Source organism: Protopterus annectens, chromosome 11.part0, assembly GCF_019279795.1.
Source record: "Protopterus annectens isolate FY-2018-M chromosome 11.part0, PAN1.0, whole genome shotgun sequence".
Lineage (NCBI taxonomy): Eukaryota > Metazoa > Chordata > Ceratodontiformes > Protopteridae > Protopterus > Protopterus annectens.
Genome location: NC_056745.1, coordinates 846690455 through 846713466, shown reverse-complemented (window position 1 = coordinate 846713466; position 23012 = coordinate 846690455). Strand labels below are relative to the sequence as shown.

Genomic DNA, 23012 nt, shown 5'->3' with positions numbered 1-23012 from the left:
ATGATACCTGAAACCACCTGAAATGGAGGCCTATGGGACATGGGCAAAAGGTCCCTTAACAACATCAGGTCTTTTATTTGCACATCACTCTATTACTTTTTAAGTCTTTATGGATACATTTATGCCAATAAAGCCAAACCCCACCAGCTGTGGTCATGCATGTTTTGGTCTTTTGATTGACCTTACCAACATAGCAAAGTGGAAAGTTTATCTATACTTCAGAAACACAGGGTCTCAAAATGTATGCATATCTATATATGTATATACATGGGTTACCTTCATTTGATCGACAGCCCATTTGACTGAAACCCATTTGACTGACAACTAGTACTTCAGTGCACTTTAAGGCAAACAACGGGGGGGGGTTGGGGGCTGTTTAAAGTCTGTACTTTTTGTGTTATTTTCTTCTTTTAAAGGACACTAGGTGGAGGGGCTTTGCCCCCCCCACACCCCTGATGTGGGGGGGCTGTGCCCCAACACCCCCAAACTATATATACCAACTCTAGGGTCGCACTACATTGGGGAAGGGGACAAATCCCTATTTACCTTAAAGTGCACTGAAGTACTAGTTGTCAGTCAAATGAGCTGTCGATCAAATGGATTTCAGTCAAATGAAATTTCAGTCAAATGAAGGTAATCCATACACATATATACATGTATGTATACTGTTCACTTTCTCAAGTTGTACCATCAAATTGCTTCAGATATTGAAGACTGAGTGCATGTGGGCTAATGAAGGGTGGGTTTGGAATTTTAATGGCACACTTTCAGATATTTAGAAAGGTTCATTATTAGCTGAAGGGAATGTATGCTTGGGTGTTTGCTGGTTAGAGTTAAATGGTTGGATTATGTATTGTGCATGTGTGTGTGTGTGTGTGTGTGTGTGTGTGTGTGTGTGTGTGTGTGTGTGTGTGTGTCTCTCTCTCTCTCTCTCTCTCTCTCTCTCTGTTTTGTGTTACAGAAAGAGTTTTTCTAAGGTAAAGTGCAGAGTTAGAGTTGGGTTGGCATGCATTATGTAATTATATATTTTAACTCCATGACTGACCAGCAGTAGAGTAAAGAAAAAACACCAAGTACATTAAATTAGTGCTGGCACATAAACCCAAACACAAATGTCTGCAAATCTGTAGGTGTAACCTAACATAGACATTATCAATTCACATATAAATTGCTAATCTAACAACTCCCAAAATCAAAAATAACACTATAAATACCACCACTTGACTTCAATGGTTTTCAGTGACATGGCTTTTCAATCATTTTTTTTTTCATTTAAATGTTCTTTCATTTTTCTTCGACATTATGAGTTTCAGTCAAATGTGCAGTCAAACAAAATAAAAAAGTGTGTGTGTGTTTAAATATATAGTGATTTTTTTTTTTGTAATTTTCATGCAAATAATACAGAGACTACAGACTTCTGCACAGGAAATGGACTTAATAATATAATAAGTCTTTTTTCAGCAAAATTTCTCAGAGTCAAAAAATTGCAGTACTAAGCAGGTTCTTTTCCTTAACAAAAATTAGAAAAACATTTTTCAGTCCTTCAATTGCCTGTACCTTTTTAACTAGGCCACACCAACACATTATGATAGGCCCACAGAAACTTTCTGTTTTCACAGTATAATAAGATATATCTAAATCAAACAGGTTAGAGTCCCATGCACTGAAAACAGGCTTCTCTTCCACACTTTTAGACTATCTCCTACTTCTCAAAAAAATCCATGGGTTTCCATCCAAGGCAAGTGACTCATAACTCCTATAGTGAGGAGCAGGAACAGCTGTCCCTCATTACCTTGTGTGTCTGCTTTCTACCTGAATTCTCTTTAACTGTCTTCTGTTATGCTCCCCTAGTTTGTATTTTAGACTCACCAATTGCATATTTTTTTCTTCTCTAATGTCCACCCAGTTTTTTATTGCTGAAGCCAATGAAGGGCTGCACGATCTGTAACTAGCAAGAGCTCTCTGCCCAACAGATAATATCAGAGGGAGAGCTCATTTAATCTCTAAATATTCATATATGAATTCTTAATATCTCCATTCTGCATTACTCAGTTTTAAGTTTACATACCATATTAGGTATTTATCATTCTCTAAGATTTGTGCCATTACAGCTCTGATGCCTACCTAAGAGGCATGATTGAAATATATATACTGTTTACAAAGTCAGAGTCTAACAGGCTGGGCTTAAAGCACATATCACGTCTTTCAACTGGAATATGTGCATTTGATGTTTAACAAATCCTTAGCAAGTTCAGTCAGGAAGCACATTATGATTGCAAGGTTACGGATGAACTTGCAACTGTATTGGTTGACCCTACAAAATCCTTGACCTGTGTTTTAGTGGGCAAAGGCTAATTTCATATGGTCCTACCTTCAGTGTCTGTACTTTTAATATCCTGCATCCTCCATGATGTACTGAAACATGTAAAAAGGTTACAGAGGCTTAAGCAAACTGGAGTGTTTACTGTGTAATGCCTTAAATCTCCTGTAAAGGGCTTCAGTCATGCCCAATTTATATTTAGTAAAGCTAGCTCATAGAGCTGCTCAACATAAAGAGTTTAGTATGGGTTAGACCTTGGGGAGATGATTTTCCTAAACAAAATACTCCTCCAATTAGTAAAATAACAAAAAATGACAAAATGAAGAGCCAGCGACACAAACTGCTGTATATTAACTTTTACTGGCACTTTTGGTACCTCGGCCAGATAGCCTTCAAGGAGTAAATAACTAAGTCTTCAAAGTAAACTGTGGCATACCTACTGTAATTTCTCTGAATCCAGTCCAAAATCATATAGAACATTGCTAGTATGCCATGCAGATCAAACAGCATGACATTATAGAGAAAAATCAATCCAGTGTAAAATGTGTGTTTTTTTCTTGCTCTCAAGAGTTGATGGGAGTTGTCAATACCTCTTGGACGAGTAGAAAATAGACAGAAACACAGCTTACTCTGGACATGGGAAAGGAATTAAATTTGAAAATACTGTTCTGGTTTCTGAGGGCATTGCAAAATCATGGAGTTCAATCAAGTTTAGAAACTAAAACAGTGCATAACTGCTTGGCACTGGGACTCTGATTAATAATGATTTCAAATTAAATTCTGAAAAGATGTCCCTGTACCAGAGTACAAGTTCTTTACCTTCCTATATACATGGGCCAAAGATAATGCTATACCTATCTCAACTTCAGGGAATGCTGTGCGGTCCTTAAACTTTCCAGCAAATAGATTCAGTATAGAAGCTTCAGTTTCTCTCCAATGATTTAAGCCATTTATGTGTGAGAGCTGTCTTAGTTTCCTCTTGCCAGTTTGTCATACTTTATAATCCACTCCATCTCTATGCTCTTTGACTTCAAAAGGGCCTTGCCACTTAATAAGAAGTTTATTTTTGGCAGTAGGTACTAACACAAGTACTTTGTTCCATTTTTGAACTCTCTAAAGTAAGCATTTATGTTTTAAATTCTCTTTTGAGCTTGCTTTGCTCTCAACATATTCTACTTTAAAATGGGTACTGTGGTACTTACAGTATTCTGCAATCCAGTGAAATCTCCTATCAGAATCTTGAAAAGAATGTTTTCCTTTTTTCAAAATTTTTTTAGTATGTCTTGCAATCCTTGGGGCATCTGCCATATAATTGTTTCAATGGACTAATACCAGATAAAGTTTGGAGAACTTATCTTAGAGCAAAGAGAAGGTAAGTAAGCATTCATTCCCAGTGCATTCCATTTTTCTATAGGTTTCTAAAGCATAGACTTTAAAATTATATTAAAACATTCAAATAGCCTGTCTTTTTTGGAGTAGTACACTGATGTTCTTAACTGCATCCTCTTAAAGAACTGGTGAAGTCCATGCATTACACTAGACTGTTCAGCAAGGATATTTTTGGGAATTTCTACCCTTGAATATAGTAGCAGTTCTCTTGTGTCTTGTGACTTTGTGTTCTCTCTATCCATAATTATTCATCTTCTGGATATTTTATTTGACAGTCTGAAATTACCAATATGTGCCATTTAATATACTTCACAAGTTCACCAGTGTCCATAGGTGTACACCCAAATAGTGCTGCATTTACAGATAAAGGTAGAAAAACATTTTTAAATCCTGGATTAGCTACTTTACTGTAACACTCCAGACAATTGGAAATATTATATTTCTTTTGTGGCACCAGTCAAGTAAAATATAAATAGAACTCTTAGCCTTAGTGTTATCCATTGTGTTATCCATAGTGATCATTATAGTGTCATAGCCTTAGTGTTATCCATTGTGATATGTAGTGAGAGTAGGGAACAGGTTGAGGAGACCCTGGAGAGGTGGAGATATGCCCTAGAGAGAAGAGGAATGATGGTCAGCTGGACTATGACGGAATATATGTGTGTGAATGAAAGAGAGGACAGAGGAATGATGAGGATGCAGGGAGTAGAGTTGGCGAAGGTGGATGAGTTTAAATACTTGGGATCAACAGTTCAGAGTAATGGCGAGTGTGGAAGAGAGGTGAAGAAGAGAGTACAGGCAGGGTGGAGTGGGTGGAGAAGAGTGTCAGGAGTGATTTTTGACATATGAGTACCAGTAAGAGTGAAACAGAAGGTCTACAAAAGGGTAGTGAGACCAGCTATGTTATATGGGTTGGAGACAATGGCACTGACAAAAAGGCAGGAATCAGAGCTGGATGTGGCAGAGTTAAAGATGGTAAGATTTGCACTGGCTGTGACAAGGGTAGACAGGATTAGGAATAAGTATATTAGATGGTCAGCCCAGGTTGGACAGTTTGGAGACAAAGCCAGAGAGGTGAGATTGCTTTGGTTTGGACATGTGCTGAGAAGGGATGCTGGGTATATTGGGAAAAGGATGCTAAGGATGAAGCTGCCAGGTAAGAGGAAAAGAGGAAGGCCTAAGATAAAGTTTATGGATGTGGTTAGAGAGGACATGCAGGTGGTTGGTGTCTTAGAGCAAGATGTAGAGGACAAGAAAACAGGTGATCCGCTGTGGCAACCCCTAACAGGGAAAAGCCGAAAGAAGAAGAAGAAGCCTTAGTGTTATCCATCCACAGATGACCACACAAGACGTGACTATGTTTTGGCTTCAGTACAAGGGCTCTTAAGGGCTTTAGTAACATTATCAGCTTCCTGAGTTACTCTGTAGGGCAAGTAATGTAATTTCTTATCTCAAAGTATTGATATAAAATGTTACGTTTTTGTTCATTCTTCTCCCCTCCAAGTCCTGCTTTGTGCTCTGTGGCATTAATTAATGCGTTATCCTCCCCATCTGTATGCTTATAACTGATACAGCTTATCTGTTAGTGAGTCAGGTCAGTAATACTTTTGTCAGTAGCCTGAAGTGAATGGAGGATGGGACTAGTACTCTACAAGTCACGAAAACAATTTTATTGTATCTAGGGTGTGAGCAGTATCCCTTTTTCCATTTCAGATTTGATCCTATTAGTTCTAGCCATGGAGTCTGCTTCTGCAACTGTTTAGTTCTCTATGTGAATGCATCAGAGATAGGTGTTCAGCTCGGCTGAGTTTCTTTTTTTTTTGTTCAATAAATCATCTGTTCTTTACCGAGTCCTTACTACATGCTAATCTAAATCAGTTTTCTGTTAAAGTATTTCATCATTCTGACTGCAGGAGGCATCTGTACTGTATACCAAACTGTAGGTCATTTTCTCTCAGTCTCTGCACTGATGTTTTTTTTTTTTTTGCCTTTCTACCAACATCTTTTGTCAAAACTCAATATCAGATTCAGCTATACCATTAACCCAGACCTGAATCTTAGTGTCTTTTATGATTTATAACTTAACAGCAATGTAGTTACTAAAGCTTCATGTCTCTGAGTGTATTGTTCCCTTACACAATTTCCAAAACTCCTTAAACTATGGAAGGTCTTGATTAAATATCACAACATTTGTTAATTCAGACAATGGACCAAATGGATGAAAGACTTTAGAAGAATTGGCAGTTCCCCTTACGTGATAAGGTGCTACCTATTGCCCCTATTTTTATACAACACAGGGTATAGTCAAAGAGCGTCAAGCCTGACTTGGTAGCTGAGACTCTTTACCCCAGTGATCTTTTTACTTTGGAACTCTTGGAGTTCTCTCTAGCTATGTGATGTGTTTGAAAAGATACATATAAAAAGTGACATTACATTCTGTAGTTGCTTTGATTAGGTCAGAGTACAGAAGAGTAAATAACTTCTCTTGAGCTGGATGATATACCTTGTGGTGAATGAAGATACAGCCAGCACAGCTACCTGGAATTTTGTAAATAATTATATGTCATTGTAAATATCGAAATTTATACAAGATGCTTGTGTTACAAATGTACTGCATCTCATGTGTACATCAAACTGCCTGAACAGGCATGTGTGTGTGTTTAAAATGTATCTGCAAAGTGGTGTGTTTGAAATAACTACAGTGTTCCCTACTGGAAGAGAACAGAAGCATACACGCACTACCGTAATTGTTTAGCTGTATATATTTTAACAGTGGAAACAGGGATACAAGAAGTGAACCTAAGTTCAGTAAAAATATTTGAAATTAAATCACTTTATAGGCTCCGCCATAAAGACTACACCATAAACAGCTATCACTCAGGTTTTCAATGCAACTAGAGACACAAGGTATGTGCTAGGATGCTTTCTGTATTGCCTTCGGGGTGAACTAATTGCTACTTTAGAAGCATGAAGTAATGCAATTGTTTTATGACTTCCAGCATCTGCCAAAGATCTGAGCAAAAACACTTATATGAGGTAGATGCTAAATGCTACCAGCTGCCAGCAATGGGGCGGGGGGGGGGGGGTTGGCCTGGGAACTTGAAGTCAGATGACCAGAAATTATGTCATTCTGCAAGCTATCTCAGCAGTAATACTTTACATATTATCCTGAGAAGTCTCTTAGTGAGATAGGGCATTCTGTATTCGGTCTTGGACCTGACAAGAAGTACTCACCACATCATCTGCCTTGCTCTAATGAAGTAAGTTTCTGGGGAACAGTATAACTCTCTTAGATACAGTTAGGAATATTGTAAAGCTTCATTTAGATGTTTTTCTTTATTTGTGTGAGCCTGTACTGAAATGTTATTTTAAATATTTGCTGTGGTTTTGAACTCTGATGTCACTGTGAATATATATTTAGTATTGTCTTCTTCTTTTATTATTTATTATTAAATATATTTAAACTTTTCATTGTTGCTGATCTGTGTAGAGATATTTAAGTTTTGAGTGTACTTGCATATTTATTTGGTGAAACTGTGTGGGCCACTCCTAATAGCCTTGCTCTTGGTCAAACTACCATTTGTGTTAATATTAACATTACCCAGTAAGTTTGGGCACTCTTTCTTAAGGGCCTTAAAGTAGCTGACAGGAGTGACTGGTGGCAGGGAAAACTACCTTGTTGTCTGGGCAGAAGGACGCATAGCTAGTAAACCTGTGCCAGCCTTTCCCGCACTCGTGTGTGTGTGTGTGTGTGTGTGTGTGTGTGTGTGTGTGTGTGTGTGTGTGTATGTGTGTGGGCGTGTGTGTGCATGTGCGTGTATGTGTGTGTGTGTGTGTGTGTGTGTGTGTGTGTGTGTGTGTGTGTGTGTGTGTGTGTGTGTGTAAGCTACCTGGAGCAGGGACATGAAGCACTGGTTTCACAGAGAAGGTGCTGGAGGACTTGGCTTGGACATTCAGCTGAGGACTTAACCCTACAGTTGTGCCAGTGGGGACTCTTATTGGGGAGGGAGACAGATAGAGAAACCCAGACCCCGGAATGAGTGTGTTCCCTATATGCTCTATAAGGAAAAATTGTGCTTGATGCAGAGAGCTGCATTTAAAAATACTGGGTGTATTCATTTTTGTTCCAGGTGAACATCCCTCTCCAGTGTCCGTGATAAGGATTCAGGCTCTCTGATTGCCTAGATCTCCTTTTCTTTGATTTTTATTTCTCTTCCCTTTATTTCCATTACTCTTAATCTTGCTATTACTCATTATTTCTTCTATCTCCCATATCTACTCCACTTGTTACCTTTAGCAAATACTTTTCTCAATCTTCCCCTCCCTTCCTTTCCTCCACCATCTTATCCACTGCTTGAATGTTCCATGATTGCGGGTGTTTTCCGCCTTTTCTGTAACTAGTGTAGTCCAGATACAGATTTGCTATATCCAGGACTGTTTGTAAGCTTCGGAGCCCCCCAAGCCTTATTGTGCTAGAGGGAAGCCTTCTAGCTTATCAGTGGGAGTGGTAAGCACTAGGTATCTTATCTACCACAACAGGAGTGGTTTCTGGCCCAGAAATTATAGTTTATTGGCTGTTTGGGCAGTTTTTCCATCTCTTTCAACTTTCTGGTTTAAAAGCTGGCATTTCTACTTGTTTCCCACCTTTCCTGTAAGTGGTCTAGTTCAGATACAGATTTGCTGTATCCAGGACTGTATGTAAACTTCTGAGCCCCTCAAGCCTTTCTAAGCCTTCTAGTTTATCAGTGGGAGAGGTAAGCACCACGTAGCCTATATACCATAAGAGGAGTGGTTTCTGGCCCAGAAATTGTAGTTTACTGGCTGTTTGGGCAGTTTTTCCATCTCTTTCAACTTTCTGGTTTAAAAGCCTCCTTCTGGGCTTCTTTCATGCCTTTCATGTAACTAGTCTAGTCCAGATACAGATCTGCTGTATCCAGGACTGTTTGTAAGTTTCTTAGTGGTGCCAAAAAGTCTGGTCTTCAAATTTTTCCTTAGATCTGCTAGTCTCTCCTCTCCTGTACTTTTACTAGCTTATTAGTTTAGCACTTTACCAGACATTTTGTAGCAATTATTGTAGCACACAAAAGTGCTACCAGCATTAAATGTTCTACAAGGAAACACCTCCAGTACTTATTATTAATGCCCACCCCTCCAGGCATGTCTAAAGGTCATGCAAAAAGTCAAAGATGTCCAGTAGGCTGAAGTTGTCCAAATATATAAATACTTTAATAAAATAACAAATAAAATCAGGTAAGCGCTTTCACAAACTGTTTTCTTCTTCAGACCATAAAATACACATTCAAACAAACCATTTAAAAACAACCATTTGACCAATCATAATAAAAAAAATAGTCATGTGATACAATCAGTGATTCAGACCTCTTCTTTTTAAAGCAGGTTTTAAAGAGATACCACTGTTTATTCCAGGAGACACATCTGCTCTAAAATCTAGGATCCATTTCAGCTCCAGAAATTCAGTTTCATTACTGACATCACCTTCTCTGATATTAGTATTAAATTCCTGCAAGACCAAAAACTTAAATTTGTGAGTGTCATTAAAAAAAAATCTATCACATGCTTAGCTAGTGCATTAGTAGATTTTCCATTCCTTATATCACCAACATGCTCCAGTATGCGCTCCCTAAGGGTACGATTTGTCTTTCCTATGTAGAACACTTCATATGTTATGTATTGCACCATATAAGCATAATTACCACTGTTACAGTCTGCATAAAAATGAAAACTGATGTCTTTAAAGGTCCTAGGATGAATAATAGAGGTAGTCAACCAAATAAATCTACATGCCTTACAAGACCTACAGGCATAAGTGCCTTGATGTTCAGATAGTGTCCTAGAAGGCCTAGATTGTTTATAACATAAGTAAAAGCACTTACCTGCTTTCATTTGTTATTTTATTACAGTATTTATATATTTGTACAAATATATATTTGTACAACTTCAGCCTACTGGACATCTTTGACTTTTGCATAGTATATTACTTTTGGATTTATCCTGGTCCTGGTATGCTTCCTTTTATAAGTATATGTCTAAAGGTCAGTTCCCTGTGCTTTCTCCTATTAATCTGGTGAACTTAGGCATCCTGAGGCAATGTAGCAACTGTACACTGACAACCATCTCCTCTTACCTCCCAGCACTCAGACTTGCAAGAGATGCACTTATACATCCAAATTGGAAGCCACACACTCTCCAGCCAAGACTGGAATAGCTGGCCAAGAGGAGAAGGTCAACACTGGCACCACACCACATGGAACACATAGCCCTCCAGAACACACACCAGTGCTGCCTTCACATAAAAACACAAACCACACACCCACTTTCATGGAAGCTCACAATAAAAATCTACCCAAACAGCAGAGACCTCCACGGCAGAAACACACTTGACCACCACAACACAACACTAATCACAAGACACATAACTTTCCTAAACAGTGTACCACTCAACCAAAGCCCCTAAGGCAAAACAGCATGCCCAACACACTAGTCATAGGTGACTCGATAGTGAGGTACACTAATGTCCCACTCACTAGGCTGAATAAGGAGAAAGTAACAGTTAGCTGCCTGTCAGGTGCCAGGATCCACAACATAATGCACGCATTCAGGTCCCTCAACAACAGGTACAAATATGACTCTGTTATTGTACATGCGGGTGTGAATGATCTGAGATGTACCTCCCTGGACGACATGAAAAGAGACATGGAAAAGCTCTCGGATTATGTAGCCCAGGCAGTTATGACCCTAGCCCTGAGCAGCCTCCTACCATCACCCAGAATGATACCACAGTACAAGCATAAAATGATTGATTTCAACAAATGGCTAAGTTTCTGGTGTCATTCTAAGGGGATCCAGTATCTGTCTGCCTAGGATGATATGATTGACAGACCTCGATGCTTTGCCAGAGATGGCCTGCATCTGTCACCCCTGGGCTTTCGGATGCTGACCAAGGTTCTTGCCATACCTATAGTGCCTTTTTTACATGGGGTTCCAAAAACCAAATTACCACTGTAACAGCTACAAACAAATGGAGTCTGAGGGTCATGCTGCTCAATGGTAGAGGTTTAAATCTTAAAATGCACTCACTTGAAGCACTACTTAAAATCGAGAACATCGACATTTGTGCTGTAACAGAGACCTGTTTCAAGGCAGCAGAAAGCACCCCTGCACTACCAGGTTATAACTCATTCTACACCTTTCGGTCCCAGAACTTGGACTGAAGCTCCAAAGGCAGTGGTGTTTCCATATTCATAAAGGATGTGCAAACCTCCAGACTGGTAGCCCAACATAATGCATCAGAGATACTTCAGATGTAGCTAACATTGGGTGAGACAGCGATTCAGGTTGTTGCCTGTTACAGGTCCCCAACCATGTCCCAAGACTCACACTCCACATTCCTAAGCACCCTGGAGAATATTAGGGTCCAACCTAACACTCTCACACTGGGCAACTTCAACTACCCCTCCATTAACTGGGAAAACTACTCATGTACCAATAAAATTGCCCAATGTTTCCTGGAATTCATTAATTCCAAATCCCTGGACCAGCTCGATCTTATCCCCACTAGAGGTAGCAACATCACTGACTTGGTCTTTACTAACATGGGCTCTACACCAGTAGTCAACTCCTCCCTGGTTAGATCCAACCACAAACTAATCACCTTGGAAATCCACACCCCCCCCCACCCCCACGCAAAGGTAACCACCATGAAAATCTTCTCCAAAGCTAACTTTGGGCTCTGAAAAACAGAGGTGGCTAACTTCATGGCACCCATGCAAATGGAGAATTGTCGCATGACCACCAAATCATACACCAATGCACTGTACAAACATGTACACAAATGCATGGATCCCACTATACCCAATGGAACCAAAACACTCTCCACCAAAAAAAGGAAGCCAGTCTGGTGGACTCTGCCATAAACAAACTCTAGAACAGAAGGAGGAAACTGATGTGGATTAAACTTAAGTCCCAAGACTGGAAAAACTTCCTATCAGCCACAACAAAAAGTTGAGATCCCTCATCAAATCCTCTAAAGCTAGCTATGAAAACAGAATTGCAGCAGACAGTAAAGACAAACACAAGGCTTTCTATAGCTATGTAAAGAATCTCCATGGCAACACCCATATTTGCTCTGAGCTACTGCACAATGGTACCGCCTATACTGAGCCAACAGATATTGTCAATATACTGGCTGACAGATTCAGTGGCAACTTTACCCCTCTATCCCCCACCAAAAGACCAATCACAATACCAGTAGATTGCCAGGCACCTATTATTACTGCTGCACAGGTTAAAACAGCACTGTCCAAGGCCAAGAATACACCTTCTATGGGACTTAATATCCCTGCCTGTGTTCTACAAGAACTACAGAGTAAACTGGCAGCACACCTGTGTGCCCTGTTCAACCACAGCCTCACCTCAGGCTTTGCCCCTACCAAATGGCGCACTGCTACAATCATCCATCTCCACAAAGTAGGCGTGACTACAGACCCTGGGAACTATTGCCCCATTAGCCTGATGAGTCTGATATGCAAAGCTATGGAATGCATCATCATGGACCTAATAAATAAGGATAAAGGGAATCTCCAAACTCTGGATCCCCCACAGTTTGATTTTGTGAAGTGTAGATCATGCATGCTCAACCTGGTCGACCTCTTAGAGTCAATCACCAGAGCTGTGGATGAAGGCAAGGTGGTTCATACAGCCTACCTTGATCTGGCCAATGGCTTTGATACCATTCTCCACTAAGGAATCATAGAAAAACTCACTAAGCTAGGCATTAACCCCTATATCACTAGGTGGGTTGCAAACTGGCTCACAGATAGAACCTACAGTGTGAAAGTAGCTGACTCCAAGTCAGACTGCCAACCAGTCATGAGTGGAGTCCCACAGGATTTGGTCCTGGGTCCTCTCCTGTTTGGTATCTACTTCTCTGAAGTCCAGGCCAACATGAAGGGTCTCTAGCTGACAAAGTTTGGAGATGATTTCAAGTTGGCAGCTATTATTAACTCCCCAAGTGATGTTGACATCCTACAGAAAGGCCTCACTGAGACCAACGATTGGTGTCAGAACCATGGCCTTAAGCTCAATGCCAAAAAATGTGTCGTCAACCCCTTTGGGAAAAACCTAGTTCCCATGAATTACAACATCGATGGTAGTCCACTAAACACAGAAGGCTTTATAAGAGATCTGGGAACACAGATTGACAGCAACCTCTCTTTTGACCACCACATTACCACTGTGGTCAGAAAGTCCTTCTATGTGGCACATCTCATTACTAAGGGTTTTGCATCCAGGAAGAAAGAGGTCATTGTCTCCCTCTACTCTTCCCTCATTAGGCCAATCATTGAGTACAATGCCCCATTTGACATGTATTGCACTAGACACCTGCAGCAACTGAAGAGGCCTCAAAAGTACCTCACAAAGAGGATCTTAGGCCTTAAACACCCATCCTATATGGACAGACTCAAAAAACTCCAACTATTCTCTGTCTCATATCGCCTACTTAGAGACGATCTTTGCTTGATTTACGAATCCATGTGTGACCCAGCTCTGTTAGAATTGCTACATCTAAAGAAATTCCAATTCCTCCACACCACACATTCCAGAGACCTCAACCTCATTACCACAATCAACAGAACAAGCAGGAGGGATAGGTTCATAACCCAGAGACTGCCCATACTATGGAATAGACTTCCCATACATGTCAAACAGAGCACCTCACTAGGCCTCTTCAAGAGAAATCTTGATGAGTGGATGGGAAATAGAAAATTCACCCCAGGGATCACTCCAGTGGCTCTACTCGACAGAGCCACTGGGAACTAAGATTGGGTAGCACGGTGCCAAGGTAATCCTATGGCTAGGCTTGTAAAGGTTCTAGGGCCATTAGCCTAGTACGCACCTATGAACCTATGAACCCATTTGCTTTATAAGTGAGTAATAAACTCTCGCACTTATGACATATCAACATGTTTCAATGCTGCATGATACAGTAGTCATCTTGCTTTGATGATGGTAAATGTATGGTATTACCCCATGTCTTATATAAATTAATATTTGTATTAATCTATATATTTACAGTATATTATAATATGATGTCAATTTTCACCTATGTATATGTATTTTTTTGGAACCTTTCTCCCTGGCTTCTGCTGAAATGGATACAACTATTTGCTCAGACTTTCCTGGTAAACAAATGCCAATAGATAACTAAATGAATACACACATAAATACATTTTATTAAATAAATTAGACGTGGTCTCCCTTTAACAAAACCATACTGTTGCAAGGCAAAAGTGATAAATTTTTATCAGATCTTAAAAAAAATAAGATAGTATACATTCCATGGCTTTACAAATTAGGCTTGGAAATCTGTAAATCCTGGGATCTGATGCGTGGCCCCCATTATGGTGATGTACAATGGCAGACATTTTCTGAACTTCATGAGCATAGCCTGTGACTAGGCACATTTCCTCGGTGGTATGATAATGTCACTTCCATTTGACAGACGTTTCTCCTTGTGTGGAAGAGTAACTGTGGTGGCAATGCCAGTGCCTAAATGAGCAGTGCTTTACTAATAGGACATGCACATCAACAATGATCTGCACATTGAGGTTGCACCTGTGATTCAGAAACATGCAGATTAGCTCTTAATTTGGGCTTACCTCATCACAGATAACATATCTCTGAATCATAAGTTGCAATGCTGACTTCTTTTGTTTGTGAAATGTTTTATAACTCACTATGGCTGAGTCTGAAATTGGTCAGTATTGATCAGTGCACTACCATGGTAAACAAGTATAAATTAATAAATAAATAAAATTAATAAATACTATTATATGCATGCAACCATAAAATAGGAATTTCATTTTATAACTCGATGTATGTAAAATCTACTCTTCAGTCTTGTTACTTGAGTACAAATCTATATCGGTTTATTTTCAAAATGAGGAATGGCACTTATGCAAAACGAGGATGGTTGAATATGTGTATCCACAGTTTCCATAATGCTGAACTGAAAGTGATTGAATTTACTTCAGCGAATGTAAGGGTTCATTTGCTGATATGAGGTTGATGTTATGAATGGCAATAGTGGTACAGTGCGGCTCGTGAAATTTACCCTTTTCCTCACTGTAGTGTGATCTCAAAGTTGGTATATATAATATCTAGCAGGGCTTGCACCCCTGCAAAATGTAAATGAAAACAAGGACTTTTGATTCCAGAAGTTAGGGAGTTTGAATATTGAACATGTTCGATGTGCTGACAGTTCAACATTACCATTTTCAATGTACTGATTAGAATATTTTAGCCAAAAATGTTGTACATTTCAACATTATGATAGTAAACCATCTATAAGGCTGCATTTGTGCTTAAAATATATCACTAACACAATTTTATGAATGTTGAAAGAATTCACCAGCATAAAATATACCTCTGCATAGTCTACAAAACAGAAACTGTATTGATGTTTCACACATTTAGTTATTTATTTATTTACTTATTTATTGCATAGTGTAGTATATCTGAAAATCAATACATCTGCAAGCTCTTCCAATTAAAATGTATTTTTATTTCCTTCAACAACACTGTAAGGTAATACCTTCACCAACATAAACCAAATAAATGCTGTGTCTTGGCTTATCTCATGATGACTTTCTGTTATGCATATTGTTTCAAATAATATTAGAAAATTGGAAAATGGATTTTGTCTTCCAGATGCACTTTTCCTTTTCTCTCAGATCCAATTACAGCTGTTGCCATGAGTACAATACAATTTTTTTCTGTACTTACCTCTGCAAATTGGTCTACACCACTTCCAGTTTTGGCTAGCGTTACCAGTTCATCCTTCATTCTGTCTACCCATTGTTTTATCCTATATATAGAGCAAAACAAAATAATAAAGCATTAAATGATCTATAGTGATAAGCAATATTCTTCAGAAATACAAGTTCTAATATTTAAATTACCCTCCCAGAAACAAGTTCTAATGTTTATGTTACTATCCCAGAAAACCCACAATGAAATGGCAAGGGAAAGTAATGCCATAACAGACAATCAGAAGGAATCAGCTATTAGAAATACTATGAAACTGACCCCATATAAAGAATTAATATACACCCAGATCATGATTTTTAATAATGCATACCATACACCTGTACACCTAAACAAATTCAATCCGTCTAAGTCACCTTACTGCCCCTTCTGCCCTAATAAAGAGGCAGATATCCTCCACATCTTCTGGAGCTGCAAAACAGTTTATAAACTCTGGTGCTCACTAAGATTACTTTTAAAGAAATCAGGCTATTCAAAATTCACTTTTCGTGAGAGACAGCAATACTGCATACATTCAAAAGCAAGAATAATAATTTCTTTAATCACATAATAATAACACTATGCACCCTATTAAAATCTTACATAACAAAGAACTGGACAGACAGAGCAAGACTAACCTGGTCAGAATACAAAAGCATAGCCAAAAAAACATATATTGGGTAAGAAGCTTTATACAAAAAGCCAGAAGAACCAAACATATTATCAGAATTACTGCAAAACATTAATTGATATTTTATCATAAATAGCATGGCAAATGCTAATCACACAAATATAGTAAACACATGTCTTAGTTGGGAGTAGTAACAGCATTAACTAAGGCAACCTTTTTTTAAACATGTATATAACGTTTAGTAGAGTAGACTGATTTATTTGTGTAGGTTGATGTTAGACTTCTAAATTTGCTCTCATTTGTTACTATAATGTACAAGTGAAATGTTAAAATATTATTACCATGACTAACATATAACATAGTCATTTCCTTGTGTTTATCCAATACTGTACTCCTAGCTATTTCAAATGTTATTCAGCAAAGTGTGTATTATCTGTTGAATAACTTCTTCATGTTAAACATTCTGTAACATTCAACTGTACCACAGTTACATCTTGGTTATCTCTCTACTTGTATTTTATGTGAGAAAATATTCAATAAAAAGTTATTTGAAAAAAATAATATGAAATCCGTCCATCAAATAACTGCATGCTTTTGTAATATATTCAAAGTATAGTAACCATTCCTTTCAGGCTATGTCTTCCACACTTTAAAATGTGTTACTTAAGCTGAGAATTGTATGTCATCTCATTTTCTGTCAGTCACAAGCTTAAGGGACTGTCCATTCAACCAGATTCAGATTCACAATTTCCTTTATTGTGGGGGCAAACCACTATACCCCACACGTACAGGACATGACAAAACCTAAGACTATGTTAAGAAAGGCTAGAATATGAGTCAAGATGAATGGGCTCATTTGAAACAATTCTAATCCATTTGTGTTTGGAATCTCTAAAACAATAATTTACTCTGCAATAGCAGTCATGACTAGACCCAAAATAAACGAGGTTTACAAGATACATTTTACTAACACCTTTCATTTTTTATGACTTTCTCAATTTTTTTTTGTTCACCAATAGTACTTTGTGCCCCTTTTTATAAATATTTTCTTTACACTATATATTCTTAAACTATTGATCAGCTTCTGATGAGAAAGTCTTTATAAGGTTTTTGTAAATTCGCAGATAACAATAATTGCATCCAAGCCTTTAATATTTTTTTTCCAAGTCACTCAACTCAGGTTGTATTGAAGTTGGTAACACAGCATCCACCCCTAACTGTATAATTTTACTATCAGTCTGTAATACAAGTTTAAAAAGGGAGTAGTCTCTGAATTCTTCATCTGTTTTATATCTCGCTTTTTCCAAATAAACTTCAAAGCCCACTAACAAAATGCTCAGTTTACTGCCTTGTATAAACCATTTGTCAGCTGCCAGTCAATTTTTTTATTGCTGGTTTTATTTTCTGTATCAAACTATTTTTTTCTAAGCCAAGAAGCAAATGCTAATGTATTTTCTTAGTGCTCCAGCTACAACCACAAAGTCCTGTACTTTTCCATATAAATGATCAAAGAATATCTTCTCCACACACCACCACATCTACCATAACAGATATGACGGTTTCCTTTTTATTTTATAAACACTACAGCATGCCATTAGGCTCTTTAACATGTTGTCCTAAAAGAAGAAAGTCTTCCTATTTCCAGCAGTTTATTTCAAATTTCTGTTTTTTTGCAAATATACAGTCATCCTTATTATATACCATCTGTAAATATCCTGTTTTCATGACAGAATCAAATTTTGACATATTTCCATGTTTTTATCAATTCCATCTACCACTCTCTATTACTTCATTGCAAGAAAGCATCCTAACAAACTTATGACTAATATGTTCTCTTTTAATGCATATTCTTACAAAGATCATGACTTATGGAAGGTACACAATGTAATATATTATTTCCAAAGCAAAATCAAATGTCCTTTGTTTATCTCATCAAGGTATATCCCAATGTTAATTGTCATCATGGCTTTCCTCAGATGTCCTGTGTAACAAATATTTTGTGTTAACAATTTAGTTATGTGGTTAATACATATTCATTCAATACAAACATCATACACTATTCAACAAGTATTTACTATAAAATTTTCTACTTTAGTTTCTATGGCTATGTTTTATCCATAAGTATATTATTTTTTTAAGCAAGCATATCTATATGTCATGGAAAAACTTCGCACAAATGTTTAAATTAAAATCTTTCTCCTTCCCCTACCATCCCTGGAAATGGGAATTGAAATTCCTGACCAACAGATAAGGTTCCTAATTAAGTACACATAGTTCAGTGCTCCTGAAAGTCCTGTCTCCTTCCTCTGTTTCATTAAAGCATAAATGTTAAATCATCTCAAATGCTTGTCATCTATCCAATATCTGATCACATATCTCTCCCAAGCTGAATGACAATTTATACTCCAAATATTTTATTTCTCTGAAATTATAAAGAAATGCCATAAACCCATGTTCTCATAAAGACAAAGCAATGCCTACAACCAACAGACTTAATACTTTCCCTACATTTTTTGCAAGTGAATGAAAAATCCTATAACCAATAAATATTTCTGATTTATCTTCATCTCCTTACCCTTTATAGGTTCATAGGTTCATAGGTTGGTACTAGGCTATCGGCCCTAGGGCCTATGCATGCCTAGCCATAACAATTCCCTGGATATTTCTTCCCACAATATTTACTTCTCTGGGCCCTGTCTAGCAGGGCGACTGACATGATCCCCGAGGTGAATTTCCTATCTCCCATCCAATCATTAAGGTTCCTTTTGAAGATGGCCAATGAGGCGCTCTGCTTGATATGTGTGGGCAGTCTATTCCAGAGTATGGGGAGTCTCTGGGTCAGGAACCTATCCCTCCAGCATGTTTTGTGCATTGTGATGACAAGGTTTAGATCCCTGAAGAATGTGGCTCAGAGGGATTGGGGTTTCTTTAAGTGGAGCATGTCCAACAGTTCAGGGTTTGACGTGGCCTTGTATGTTAAGCAGAGATCACTTCTGAGTAGACAATATGCCACAGAGTATAGCTGGAGTTTTTTTAGACAGTCAGCATATGGCATCTGCTTTAGGCCTGTGATTCTTTTAGTGAGGTATTTCTGTGGCCTTTCCAGTTATTGCACATGTCTTGTGAGGTACATACCAAATGGGGCATTATACTCTATAATGGGTCTAATGAGGGATGAGTACAGTGGGACAATGACCTCCTTTTTTCTGGATGAAAAGCCCTTCATGATGAGGTGTGCCACATAGAAGGATATCCTGACTGTTGTGGTGATGTGGTTATCGGAAGTGAGACCACTGTCCACCTGTGTCCCTAAGTCTCTCATCACATTTTCAATGTTTAGTGTCCTGCCACCTATGTGGTAACTCATGGGTACATGTTTTTTTCCAAAGAGGATAACTATACATTTCTTGGCATTAAACTTGAGCCCATGGCTCTGGCACCAGGCATCTGTTTCTGTAAGGCCGTTTTGTAGAATATCCACATCATTTGGGGATTCAATAATGGCTCCCAGTTTGCAGTCATCTGCAAACTTTGTTAGCCAGAGTCCCTTAGTGTTGGCCTGTACTTCAGAGAAGTAGATGCCAAACAAGAGTTTTCCCAGGACTGAACCCTGAGGTACTCCACTTGTCACTTGTCTGGAGCTGGATTTAGAGTCGGCTACTTTTACAGTATGGGTTCTGTCAGTAAGCCAGTTGGCAACCCATCAAGTGACCTAGGGATTTATGCCCAGCTTAGTAAGTTTATCTATGATTCCAGAGTGGGGAGGGTGCCGAAGGCCTTGGCGAGGTCCAGATAGGCTGTGTGGACTGCCTTACCCTCGTCCACAGCTCTGGAGACTGATTCGAAGAAGTCATTCAGATTCAGGAGACAAGATCCGCCCTTCACAAACCCAAACTGGGTGGGGTCCAGTGTTTGAAGGTTGCCAATGTCTTTGTTTATAAGTTCCATAATAATGCATTCCATGCCCTTGCAGATCAGGCTTGTCAGATTGATGGACGGTAGTTCCCGGGATCCAAGGTGGATCCTCCCTTGTGGAGCTGGATAACTGTAGCTGTGTGCCACTCAGTGGGCACAAAGCCTGAGGTGAGGCTATGATTAAACATGACACTTAGGTGAGGTGCCAGTTCATTTTGTAGTTCATGTAGTACACAGCCTGGGATGGCATCTGGTCCCATGGATGCTGTATTCTTAGCTTTGGAGAGTGTGGTTTCTACCTGTGTGGCCGTGATTATCGGAATTTGGCAATCTTTTGGTATTGAGATGGGCCCTTTAGGGGGTGAGAGGAGGGTGAAGTTGGCACTAAATCGGTCTGCCAGGATATTGGCAATATCCTTGGGATCAGTATATTTAATGCCATTCTGTTGTAGCTCAGAGCAGATCTGAGCATTGCCATTTAGATTCTTGACATAACTATAGAATGCCTTGTGGTTGTCTTTGGAATCTTTGGCAATTTTATTTTCGTAACTAGCTTTGGAGGATTTTATGAGGGATTTCAGCTTCTTACTGAGGCTGGTAAGGGAGTTTTTTGTATCCTGGGATTTTCCTCTTTTCTGCAACAGTTTCTTCCTTTTGTTGTAAAGTTTGTTTATGGTAGGGGACCCGCAAATTGGATTCATTTTTTGGAGGAGAGCATCTTGGTTCTATTTGGGATGGCACAATTCATGCATGAGTGGATGTGCTCGTACAGTGCCTTAGTGTAGGATTCTGCAGTTGAACTTCCAGATCCCATCTGCGTGGGTGTTGTGAAGTTTGTCACTTCTGACTTCAGTAGCTTGAAGTTGGCTTTGGAGAAGTTTTTTAAGGAGGTTTCCTTACTGGGGGGGTGGAGGTGGGATGTGGATGTCAAGGGTGATTTGCTTATGGTCAGACCTGACCAATGAGGGGGTGACCACTGGTGTGGAGCATCTATCTCCCATGTTGGTAATGACCAGGTCTAGGATATTGGAGCCTCTGATGGGACAATGGATTAGTTGATCCAGGGCGTTGGAATTTATGAATTCCAAGAACCGGGGGGAAAAGGAGTTGGTACCCAAGTAGTTTTTCCAATTAATTTCCTTTTTTTAAATGCTTCCCCTTTTTCTTTTTATGTCATTCCCCAGTAGATTCACCTTTTTTCACATTCTCCTTTCTTATGTTTCAGAATTTTGAACTTATTTGCAACAATAATATACACATTTTCCTCAAATCTCTCCTTCAAATATGCATTTTAATCATTAAATTCTTGCCCACCCTCAGATTATTCCTCATCATCTTTAGTCACAGCAAACACTTCACATCTGCATCAACAAAATTTCTTTTATTTTTATTTTTTTTTTTTTTTGCTCCCCCTTGGGACATTATTATTTCCCAGTGTGGCCCCTGGAGTTCCATCTTCAATTTGGGTCAACCAGCTCCACTCCTATCCCCGGACTTACTTCTAATGTTGCTGGGGCCAGTCATGGATCCAAATGTTACCCTTGTTGCTTGGCCATCTATGCTTCTTTGCCACTTTTTTTTTCTTTAAATGCCCTACCCATTTCTTACACCACTTCCTATGATCATTAGTTCATCTGAGGGCAACTACCCTCATTGCGCCACCCTCTCTTAATGGAGCATGATCAACAAATGTCCTTTGCTGAGATGGTCACACCCATCCCTAACTGAATCTGGGTCAACTAGGCCATAATTAGGGTTTTTATCACTTTATGCCACTGGATTACCCCAAATCTGCAGAAACACTTTTAATCAGATTTAATTCAACCCAGTAAGGCTCTTTAGAATGACATTTTCACATATTTTCTTACACAATGGTATTTGATGTAATGATATTCCTTGTATGCTTCATCATAGTTTCTTTGTACAGCCAGCCAACATATGATCCACCTCCCCAAAGTAATAAGCGGGCTTTTGATTATCCAGTATAATAAAGGATTCCTTTATAGTTTTTCTTACAGATCATACATTTGTACATTTTAAACAGTACTACAAGTACATTTGAAACTGGCTTGAGTTGAGTCATCCTCTGTCTATACACCATGAAGATTCAGCACTTTTAATGTACTTAACATAATGCAATATGTCCTAAATTCTTGCTTAACATTCATATCCAACAAAACATCAGTCATAAATTGTAAAAAGACTCAGTCTTCTAGCAGTCATATAATAATGCAAAACAAAAGCAGAACAAGGTGTGCCTTCTTTCCTTAGAATATGCTTTTCTTCACATTGCACTACATCATTCTGAACTTCAAAAGTACTATCAAAATTATCTTTGTTATCTATACAGATAACCACCCACTACTCATGAGCAGTCACCTGTGATGGTTTCCAGTGGTCTCAGTAAGGAGCCTTGTAATCCAGTTAAATGATCTCCTGCAAGTCTATCGTCACTGCTTTAAGTCAACTTACACTTGGAGATGAATGATGCTTCAGCACGTTTAATACAGGCTGATGCTCTTCACTGTTTTCATGCAACTCCCCAGCCGCTGTTTCAAAAATGTCAACCTTAGATGCAGTTATCAGGCTATGTCTGCCACTGTCTCAAAAATGTCAACCTAGGATGCAGTTATCAGGCTATGTCTGCCACTGTCTCAAAAATGTCAACCTTAGATGCAGTTATCAGGCTATGTCTGCCACTGTCTCAAAAATGTCAGCCTAGGATGCAGTTATCAGGCTATGTCTGCCACTGTCTCAAAAATGTCAACCTAGGATGCAGTTATCAGGCTATGTCTGCCACTGTCTCAAAAATGTCTACCTAGGATGCAGTTAACAGTCTATGTCTGCCACTGTCTCAAAAATGTGCTATGTCTGCCACTGTCTCAAAAATGTCAACCTAGGATGCAGTTATCAGGCTATGTCTGCCACAGT

The 23012-nt window shown here is 38.9% G+C and overlaps 1 protein-coding gene across 4 annotated transcripts in view; it reads right to left on the bottom strand.

The window, feature by feature from the left end:
- Nucleotides 1–23012, bottom strand: part of CACNA2D1 (calcium voltage-gated channel auxiliary subunit alpha2delta 1) — a 3475830-nt gene that overhangs the window by 2954861 nt on the left and 497957 nt on the right. For all 4 annotated transcript variants that reach the window (XM_044088264.1, XM_044088265.1, XM_044088266.1 and 1 more), the window contains exon 2: nt 15515–15596. In XM_044088264.1, coding sequence (XP_043944199.1) covers nt 15515–15596 — 82 coding nt within the window. The remainder of the gene's footprint in view (nt 1–15514; nt 15597–23012) is intronic.